Source organism: Neolamprologus multifasciatus, chromosome 13 (assembly GCF_963576455.1).
Source record: "Neolamprologus multifasciatus chromosome 13, fNeoMul1.2, whole genome shotgun sequence".
NCBI lineage: Eukaryota > Metazoa > Chordata > Actinopteri > Cichliformes > Cichlidae > Neolamprologus > Neolamprologus multifasciatus.
The window spans coordinates 18,063,018-18,074,149 of record NC_140451.1 but is presented as its reverse complement, the minus strand read 5'-3'; the positions used below and the strand labels follow the sequence as shown (position 1 = coordinate 18,074,149).

The 11,132-nt window shown below is 39.7% G+C and overlaps 1 protein-coding gene across 1 annotated transcript; it reads left to right on the top strand.

Annotated features, from left to right (window-relative positions):
• Nucleotides 1-4,651: 4,651 nt before the first annotated feature.
• Nucleotides 4,652-10,686, top strand: slc25a28 (solute carrier family 25 member 28). The gene is made up of 4 exons (XM_085182809.1): nt 4,652-5,181; nt 7,415-7,643; nt 8,426-8,482; nt 8,897-10,686. Exons 1-4 carry the CDS (start codon nt 4,837-4,839, stop codon nt 9,445-9,447), a joined length of 1,182 nt encoding a protein of 393 aa, XP_085038935.1. The 5' UTR covers nt 4,652-4,836; the 3' UTR covers nt 9,448-10,686.
• Nucleotides 10,687-11,132: the final 446 nt, after the last annotated feature.

Sequence of the window (11,132 nt, the reverse complement as noted above, 5' to 3'; positions counted from 1 at the left end):
CGGAAATCCCATCACTAAGATCCGGGTTTCATACTGGAGGCGACCCTTTATGGACCTCATCAGTTAGGGAAATAGATACAGAGAAGTAAATTATAGTAGTTATATGATGTATAATGGTGCACTTCTGGCGTATTGATAAGAGAGGGAGTGAAATGATACATGAGCTTTGCACAGATAGCTAATGTGGCATTTCTGACACATGGGGCAGTTTTTATACACTTGTGGCCCGTTTGAGTTTACGCTGTTACAGTTAAAGTTTAGTACACCTCCTTCTTCTGCCCTGATACTGGCTACGCCCATAGCAGAAATACAAGGATACATAAAATACATTTTAATGTGGATATTTATTCGATTTAAAGTCACAAAATGACCAAAGTAATTTTAAAAAAGAAAACCAAACGTGTTGGTGTTATTCTGGAAGTGAACACATGGTGGCGGGGTTGTTCCATTAATAACAGGTTCACAGTTCGCGTCAGCACATCGGTAATATGCACTGTATGTACTGTACGTACAGTTCAAAAGTGGGGAGACTCACTAGCGAATTGAAAAGAGCAGCATTGTATATATTTTTTATTTTATTTTTTTATTTTATTTTTTTTTACAAGGATCTTGCCTCTGCTCCCTGCTTCAATTTAAACACAGTAGCATACTTTCAATATCAAGTCACAGGACACATTAACATTACCTCTAATTCACTGGTTCACTTGTTTTGAATGTTTTTGCTGGGCATAAATGTGATAAGCTTAAAAACAAACAAACAAGCAAAAACTATGAAGCTACATTCTCTGATTTCACTTTAAAGGTTATGTTCATTTATCTCAAACTACTAATTTGTGATCATGTATTATCTATTATCTATATGGTTCTTTGTAAACAGGTCTCTCTTGAAAAATAGATTTTGATCTCAACTACAACCTGTTTAAATAAATAATTTAATAAAAAATATTAAATATAAAGTCTTTGGATTTATTCTTACTGACAGGCAGAACTTGGGAATTTGCAAAAATCTGATTTTTTTTTTTAGTATGTAAAAAGCTGAAAGGATTAAATTTATTAATTTAATTAAATGTAAAAATTCAATATGAAAAGTATGATAATCCAGAAGTGTCATCAGTCTTGGCTGGTATGTGGCTGTATTTGAGTTATCTCACTATACGGGCTCACATTAAGAGCTTTAAGATGAGCTCTTAACACAGAATAGTTTCCTAGTGCTGCTGTTGAGGATGTCATGTTGGCCTAGTGGTTCATTCACCTTGCATTGATGGGATAAGAGGCCATGCATCATGCTATGAAACAATCCAGGGAGTAGATGGAGCAGGAGAAGGAGATCTAAGGAAGGGAGGGTGTTAAATGGTACAAAAACAACCAAACACAGCAGAATATAAGCAAGTTATCTTCTCATCTTGTCCATATAATTTTGATTTTTGACTATGTTTTGCTTAGACAGTGTAAAATAATTCCTGAGGTTTATATAGATTGTGCACTCTCTTGGTAGGGGAAATGAAATGATGTGTTATGGTGATCTAGAGTTTCCCGCTAGACCTAACATGCCTCTTCCCCGGTGTATTACAGTAGCATTAGTTTCATGGAAGAGAAATGATCCAGATATGATGTCTGCTTGGTTTTCCTTTAAGGAACGTCTGCGGTAAATCATCCAATCAACCTTAACTAGATCAGAAGATCAAGGCAAGAGATTTTCTTCTTGTAAGCAGAAATTAACACTTCATTCCCCTTTGTCGGCAGAAATTCAACACTGATGCCCTTAGAGGCTCTCCCAGGCAATAAAGGAGAAAATTCAATTATGCTATAACAGCTCCACACCAAAACACAATTAGCCCATTATATGGAAGAAAAAAAAAGTGATTCATGTGCCTCCAGGCAGAGTGGTTCACTAGTGAAGATGTTAGAGCTCTCAGCATTTACAATAATTTAATTATAAACTACTGTCTCAAAGCAGTCCATGAAGGTGGAGAATGAGTATATGACGTTCTTTTACTTGATGTATCAAATTAAAGACGCTTTTAATGTTTATGATGAAGTTCAGTGTTAATGAACAAGAAAAGCAGAATCAACTTTGTCACATGACAATAACAAATATTCTTTTTATTACCCTGTCAATAATTTACAATTTGTAATTTTTCAAAGAAGGAAAGCCCTGTTTTCACTTTAGTCAATTTTGAATGTGCTAGAAGAATCAAACTTACTTATTTTAGAGTTTGGAGATAAAAACTGATCGATCGATCAATCAATTGTTATTACATACCTAATGGTCCAGAATTAAAGGGAAACAAAACAATGTCAAAAACACAAAACAAACAACATTAAATGAATGAAATCAAATAAATATTGATAATTTTCTTGCAAAAATGCAACAATTGCTGTTCTCCCTCAAGGTCGCCCACATTCAAACGCTCAAAAGCTGACATTTATCAAAAAAACAAATCTGTTAAATGCTAATATTTGAATTGCTTTTGCAACTTTATCATCTTGTGAAATGGGATAAAGAAATTGTGAACCATTTCACCAGTGTTATGGACACTACAGATTACTAATCTGCAACTACTAAATGTTGCAGTTAAACCCTGTAAACTGTAAACTTTTGGCCAATGTCTTCATTTCGATATACAAATAAATGTTAAGTAACACAGCCTCAATTTGGATATTATCTTGGAATAATGGAAAAGATGATCATTTCCACATTAATATTTAATGGAAAGCAAGTATATATAAGTGAAATTTTACTGAATATCCATTTATTTGTACTTAAATATTGTCTATTTTAAAATCTGACATAGAATTGAGTAAAACATATTGAAATGCTTCTTATTCATGTGCATAAAACCATTATGATGTTTACACATCATTTACTGTTATGGACACTACAGCCTACATGCTATACACAACTCCACACCACAAATCTGTATCATCATTTGTCTCTATGCTTGCAGCAATGTCTATAGAACGGGATAAATATGTATTTTAAATAATTAATTGTGGTAATGTAATGTGTCTATTTTCTGTTGCATCACTGAAGTCATACAGTCCTGTAGACAAGGTGGACAACTTCACACATAACATTTTGATATCAAAAAATATATAATCAAGTGATATGTGCTCTACATAATATGATCATATAATAAACAATATGTTCTTAATAATTAACAGCCTTATGTTTCATATGACATTATAACAATTGCTTAAAAAAGATTCAAAATTAGCATAGATTTGCAAAAAATGGTTTCTTAGTTGGCAAACATCCCATGCTTGATATAATCCAGCCTACAAAAGAATCATAAATATCACTACAATCATTTTTTGCACATGGAAATGTGTTACAGAATAATTTGTAGGGTATTTGCATATATATATTAGTGCTGTCAAAATTAGGGATTATTATTATTATTATTATTATTATTATTATTATTATAGTGATTATTGTGTAGGTCAACTGTGGGATTGAATGGGATCCTGTAGGTTGCAGCATGTGGTTTGTTTTGGGTTTCATTTTTCATTGACTAGAGAGTCAAATACTCTAAAGTGTAGACTCCGACAGACTTGCAAATAAAGCACACTTCTTCAGAGCTGCAGCAAATTACTGGGATTTACGATACAAGAATGACTAAATGCCAGCCTATTCAGAACTTTATTTACAGTACTTAAGAGAAAGGCATATGTGCGTGAGGGAAAGATTTTTTTGGTATAGCTACTCTGCACAAATATAAATCTAATGCTAACTGCATACTAAACACTACTTTTAAAAAAGTTTGATGTTTTTACGTCTAATATGTAAACAATTTCATGCTGTCCAGGATTTAGTCCAGACACTGGTGTTTAGAGGCTGGGTCAGCCCCTTGAGGTGGTCCTCAAGCAGTTTTTGCAAGGAGGGTTGTGGCTCTTGCTTCTCATGATGGCCACAGCCACCGAGGACTATCATTTCCATAGGGATGTGTCTAGTCTCCACCAATTCGGGTAGGGGTTAAATGTCAAAGTGACCTAAGTGACATGTCACTTTGATACTAGAACTCAAAGTTTTCCAACAGAACACTGCATTGTAATGAGAAGATCAATTACTTCTGAACCTTATCAATGATTAGTGTGTGTTAGTGGGCTGAGCCTCACATGGACATTTTTTAAGCACTTTTAACACAATTCTTGTTATTTAGTTCTTTATGTTGACTGTTATTACATACACAGTCTCTTCAATTTAGCAAATAATACCGAATGTTCTTGTACTAAATGTTCTTGTGTCCTATCAAAAGGTTTTCCAGTATTTTTTTAAGAGAAGAAACACAGATTGCAGTTTGGATTTTAGACAACACCACAAATCACACTAGGACAGCAACAAAAGTGACAACAAAAACTGTGAAATAGTGACCCTGGCCCATTCATCTTGTAATCACGCGTGTCTCGGTTTGCTCACAGCCACTAAAAGACATTTTGAGGCTGACCTACAGTGATCTTTGGGTCTTTTGATGGCTTGCACAGATGAGCTACCATGTAGCAACACCTCAAGTCAAACGCCACATGACCGGATTTGAAACGCTCACCAAAATCCAATCATGAGGGGCACGGATATCATCCAATGGTGTGAGGAGTACTTGGCTATCGTAACCAATCAGAGATTGTTTCCTCATCGCGGCCTGTGGTAGGGCTCGCTGTGCATTTGCCGTCACGGTCTCCCTTTCCTGGCTCCCGCTGCTGTCAGGGGTAGAGGAGGGGAGGGAATGGTGTAGCAGGGAAGTAACCGTGAAAGCTCCCCAAGGGAATGTAAAAGTTTAAGGTCCACGACCAGCCGTGCACGCGAGCCAGAAGACTTAACACATCCCCTCGTTTCTCATGGAAACAGATGGATTTGTGAGGAGGCGTCGGATGACAGCGGAGACCACAGGGAATGATCCCGGGGTTGCAGGAGCCTCTGCCGGGGCAGAAGTTCGATGGCTTGGGGGCAGATTCTGGGGAGTTTCAGAAAGTATTGTGGGAAGCCTGACACCCCGGATCGGAGGGGAAACTGAAATACAGACTGTTGATTTGATCCGCAGTGCACAAGATGCACAGTCAGAGGACTCTGAACCGGACTATGAGGGTTTGCCACAGGGAGCTTCCACTAGCACCCACATGTTGGCTGGAGCTGTGGCCGGGATAATGGAGCACTGCCTCATGTTCCCCATCGACTGTGTTAAGGTAGCACGGCTCACTGGCTAACCAGCAAAACCACAACTTTCTGTGATTGTTGAATGCTTCGTCTCCATAGTCCCTGGTGTGGTCTGGGGTTACCATTCATGTAGCCATCACGCATATTAGCATAGCCCATTAGCTTGCTCGCTAACCCAAACACGCCGCAGAGCTGGCTGCTATGAGGACAAGGTCAGTCGGCTCAGTTAGCGTTTAACAGCCGTATTAGCTTATTTGTTAGCATGCTGTTACAGCGTCAACCTGAGTGCGAATAACGTAATAAGTTGTTTAGCCGCCATTCAAGTCAAAAAGGAGTAGCTTTGTGTAACTAATAACGCAATTATCAAATCAGTCTGCTGTCAAGAGTTTCAGCGGATGTAATGTTACGTAACTGCACGTTTGTGCGAGCAAACGGGGAACCACTTGCTTAATTAAAGAGGTGTCAAGTTAAAGAGAATGAGTCAGCAATTCCAAAAATAACAATGGAGGAAATGTGTACTCTGTGTTTACAAAAACAAGTTGTTCTCTCTTGCAACTTACGCCCTTCCGGCTTTGACTATTACAAGATAGAAGACAATTTGCCCCTTCTCCCCCCACAGTGGAGCAGCTGCTTTCCCAGAAACCCAGTGAAAAAGCTGCCTGGAGCAGCAGAGCAACTCCCTCACTCATCCCCCCAAAAAAGATATTTTACTGCATGAATCATGCAGCTTCAGTGTTTTATTTTGTGTCACACTGGCCCAAAGAAGTCATTGTTACAGCCAAGAGGAGGGTGGCCACAAAGTGGGTTCAGGACACTGAGCTGTGTTTGGCAGGCAGAAAATCTCCACTCTCACTTCATCCGTGTCTTTCACCTGTAGCGCACTTAGGCCAGTTACAGGCCTGAACCTGGATGAGGCCATTTTAATTTTTTTATTTGTATAGTTTCTTTTGTGGAACTAGTGTAGCTCAGCATTTTCTCAACCAAGTCACACATGAGATCTGGCTAATTGAAATGCAGCAAAGTGCAGTCAGGGAGTACCTGCACACTAAATCCTGGACAGCATGAATTTGTTTACATATTAGATGTAAAAACATCAAACTTTTTTAAAAGTAGTGTTTAGTATGCATTTAGCATTAGAATTATATTTGTGCAGAGTAGCTATACCAAAAAAATCTTTCCCTCGCGCACATAAGCCTTTCTCTTAAGTACTGTAAATAAAGTTCTGAATAGGCTGGCATTTAGTCATTCTTGTATCGTAAATCCCAGTAATTTGCTGCGGCTCTGAAGAAGTGTGCTTTATTTGCAAGTCTGTCAGAGTCTACACTTTAGAGTATTTGACTCTAGTCAATGAAAAATGAAACCCAAAACAACCCTTTGTTGTTGTTTTTTCCTCAAAGAATGGATGGACTTGTTACAGCATAGCATTACAAAGGTCATTGCTTTGTAGTCATATAACCACAGGCTATAGGTAAACAAAGCAAACCTACAGCTGGTGAGGACTCCACACATGTGTATGTGTCACGACAATGAGTGACTGAAGATATTTCAGCCTCTTTGCACTACCCTGCTAATACTACAAGTGTGTGCAATGACTTTGTGTGCAGTATGCTCATAGCATTGCTCCGCAGAGCTGTGCATGGACACAGTGGGGTTTAGGTTTGTCCATTCAGCTGGAAGTTTGGTATTTAGGAGATTATGTTGCTGTTGGTGCCTTGGAGACAGACACAATCATCTAGTCCACTCATGCAGCCTTCTATAAATATCAAATACCAGGTGATTTAAACATTAATTGTTTGCTCTTGTCTTTTAATGTGTCTATATAATCGATCATCCACCTGTGTGTGAGTGTGTGTACGTGTGAGCGTGTGCAAGGAGGAAAAGAGAAAGGTGTGTTTCAGGGTCAGTGGGAAAAGAAGCTTAGAGGAAGTCAGCTTATGTCCCTTTGTGACCTTGGAGCTTGTAACTGCATACTTCCTTGTATTCATTTATGCATGTGCACCAAGATACACCCCACACAATGTCAAATACCTCATTTCCCTCATTTAACCCGTCATTCACAATGCATTCTATTCAGAGCTGTCTTCATTGTCTTCTTAGGCAGACATATGGAACAAGTTCAATTAGGCATTCTGTCCTATTTTTAGATCAGAATCAGGTCAAACACAGCAAACGTATCGCTTAGTTCTAAGTTAATAGTGGACAGGATAGTGGCACACTCTGCTCACGTTTCTTTTTGACATTAGAATGCCATTTCTTTCGCAGACACGAATGCAGAGTCTTCAGCCCGACCCTGCGGCCCGCTACAGGAATGTGATGGATGCTCTTCGCCGGATTGTAGCCACAGAGGGAATCTGGCGGCCATTGAGAGGCTTGAATGCAACAGCTATTGGGGCGGGTCCTGCCCATGCCCTGTATTTTGCCAGCTATGAAAAACTCAAAAAGACTCTAAGTGATGTGATTCATCCAGGGGCTAACAGTCATTTGGCTAATGGTACCATAAAACATCCATACACAGTTTATGTTATAAATTAATAGATCGTGTATAGCAATCTTAGCCATGAGATCACTGTAACAGGTTGATATTTAGGACTTTCCCGACTCAAAGATTGTTGCCAAATGCCCTCGTCTGTGAAGCTGCTGACTCAGCCTAATCTGTGTGCTGCCTGACCAGTCCAAAAAACCCCTGGCAGGACATCAAATCGGATAAACACTTTTCATAGCTACAGTTGTACACTGTAAAGAAAAGCCAGGGACAGCTGTCGGCCACTCAGTGGCTTCAAGGAAAGTTAAATAGTGGATCGGGTAAAGCTAAGCCATCTCAACTAAAAAAAAAAAAAAAGTCAGCCATTACCTTGTTCTTCCTACACTCTCTTTCTTCTGTTTCAGTTTAATGGGAGGCTGGGTAAGTCCTCTTTCTCCCATCTCATCTACTCTTTTTTTTTTTTTCTTTTTCCCCTGTTAGTCATCTTTTATTAAGATTAGGCTTCTGATTTAAATCCCTCAAATGAGAAATAAGCTGGCTTGTCCACTAGGTGTCTCTCTTTGCTTACATTTTGCTTTACAAACCATGGTCAGAAATGTTCTTTTACACCAGCAGTTTATTAAATTTCCAGAAATTCTGCTGTGAGTTGCTGTTTTGAGCTGGAATTTTAAAAAAGCATAAGCTGTGCTGAGGTCAGATGGGGTCTGTTGCAAGTGAAAATTCTCTTCTAGTTTCCTATTTTGCCGTAGTTATCTGAGTGTGTAGTGACTTCCGAAGTGTGTTTGTTTCAGGAACAGCTGGGTGTGTGGCCACACTGCTTCACGATGCAGTCATGAACCCAGCTGAAGGTAAGAGCAGCATTTTGAGAGTCAAGATGTATATATATATTTTTTTTTTTCTATTTCAAAACAGCAGTTTTGGGTTTCACTAAGGAAACCTACAGGTGCCACACCTGTAGGTGTCATGTGAACTATCTTCACATGTTGGCCGCAGCCCTGTAGCTTCACATAGTCACTTTCACAGCTGTCTGTATACCACCTGCCCAAACATGTCAGTAGAAGGACACTGGTCTGAGCCCTCATTTGCAGCTGTTAGATGGCTTGCAGCTGTCTGAGGAATTACATACTATGTCTTTGTATATGTTGTATGTTTATTCTCTTAAGGATAGCTTTACTGCAGGTGATGGTTTCCTAATTTTTTGTTTCTTTTTCCTTGTCTTTCCACCTTTGCGCTACCATCTTTGGACACCATGTTTCCCTCAGTTGTGAAGCAGCGAATGCAGATGTATAACTCCCCCTATCGCGGCGTGTTGGACTGTGTACGTGCAGTGTGGCAGAAAGAGGGCCCTACTGCATTCTACCGCAGCTACACCACCCAGCTCACCATGAACGTGCCCTTCCAGGCGCTCCACTTCATGACCTACGAGTACCTTCAGGAGCTGTTAAACCCTCACAGACAGTACAATCCCTCATCGCACATGTTGTCCGGGGCTTTGGCCGGAGCGATCGCAGCCGCATCCACCACGCCTCTGGATGTCTGCAAGACCCTGCTCAACACCCAGGAGTCTCTAGCCCTTGGCTCCATGTCATCCGGCAAAGGAGCCCACAGACACATCTCAGGCCTAGCCCATGCCTTCCGGACAGTATACAGGCTGGGCGGCCTGCGGGGCTTCTTCAAGGGAGTCCAAGCCAGAGTCATCTACCAGATGCCCTCAACAGCCATCAGCTGGTCAGTCTATGAGTTCTTCAAGTATGGACTCACCAAGCACCAGCGCAACAAGAGGAGAACACAACAAATGGAAGCTGAGATGTAGATGCCTCTGTGGTGTAATCTACTCTGAGCTCTTTCTACAAGGAGATATTAATGTGCACATAGTATCTCACTAAAATCCACTTCAGTTGTCCCAATCCCATTCAGACAAAGCAGATAAGAAAGACATCCTCAAAGGCAGTTTGAGTAGATATATTTCTTTACCACTCAAGAATAGATATTGTTTAAGTCGCAGGACAACACCGTGATGTAAAAGCGAACTAGCTGATCTGGAGAAGTTTTCAAACTAGCATCCTCTGATTCTTGAAGGTGAGGCTGTAAGGAGTTTTAAGCTGGAAGAATAGTCAGCAGGGGGCAGTAGTGTTACTTTGTTGCCTCTAGTAGTTCTGTAGCTTTGCTGTCCTAGAACTGGATTTTTCTTTTTACCATCCAGAGTTTGAGTTTGCAAATAACTGACTCGTCATCCAGATCCCTCATAACAGACAGAGCGTTCAGTTCTTAATTCAGCATCTTAAGCAATCAACTTAAAGCGAGAACATCTACATTTATTTCCTGAAAAGTGTCACTGTCCAGAAACCTTGAGACAATAAATCAAACTTGGCCAAAGCTGCAACTCAAGTTGAGAGAGAGTATGTTTTCCCCTATAAATTAACTTGATATATTGACGACTCCACAGATTAGGAAAGAACATCTTAGTTTCTACAGATTTAGGTAGCCCCCCTTTTTTTGCAGGCAAAGTAATTAAAAAATAGTGAATCTACTTTTTTTGTTTTTTCATATATCAGTGTTAACACTGTTGCTTATGATTTAATTGGGCAAAAAATACAAACTTTTAGATGCTCCCAGGTGTCAGAATTGTGTATTTAAATAGTTTTTTGGTCATTTTGATAACTCAAATCTTATTTTATTTCCAGAACATATATTATTGTTTTCCCTAATTCTGTAATTAGTCATGGTCTACCTGTTTGCCAGAGGACAGCTTTAAAAAAAAGAAGAAAAAGACCTTCATGTGCATTAGCTGGCACTAACAGTCTTGTAAACAACAGAGGTTCATTGTCTGTGCTCAACAGAAAAGGTTGTGTACATTATGCTGTATCCAAAAGAGTCTCAAGGGGCTAGTTATACAACTGTATCCACACTGAATACACTTTAATGCAAGCTGTCATTCTTATTGACTGATGTCTGATTGTTTCTGGCACTGAATTGCACTTGTGGAATAAAGACCCAGCAGTCGGGCTCTATTCACTGCTATTAAAAGGTGGGGAGCCCAACTTTCTTTAAATGTTTTATTTTTTTTCCCGTGTGTGTGTGCACGCTTTACAAGAGAATAACTCAATACAAAGGTATGAAGCTCATATGCATGGACCACACACAGCCCACTTTTATGTTAAGTGGGTTGGAGCAGTGAAGTCCTTACATAAAACCAATAAATGAGGCATTTATTAACAAAAAAAAACTGAGAGAGAACATGGTGGTAGGGCTCCATTCACCTTCTTTTATTGTGGTATGGAAGCCCAACTGGAAAGCTCTCATAAATGTATTCTTAACAACTTGTAACACAATGCTTGGTGCCATGCTCCTCTGAAGTTTACATACTTTGCAGAGCCATCTGTTGGGCCAGATCTTTGGTGGAGCCATTTCTGGCCTTTGGGCGATATATTTGACACCCCAGACTTAAAACGCTCCTGCAAATTCACCAGTCAAAAAAGTAACAATTGCCGTTTTACT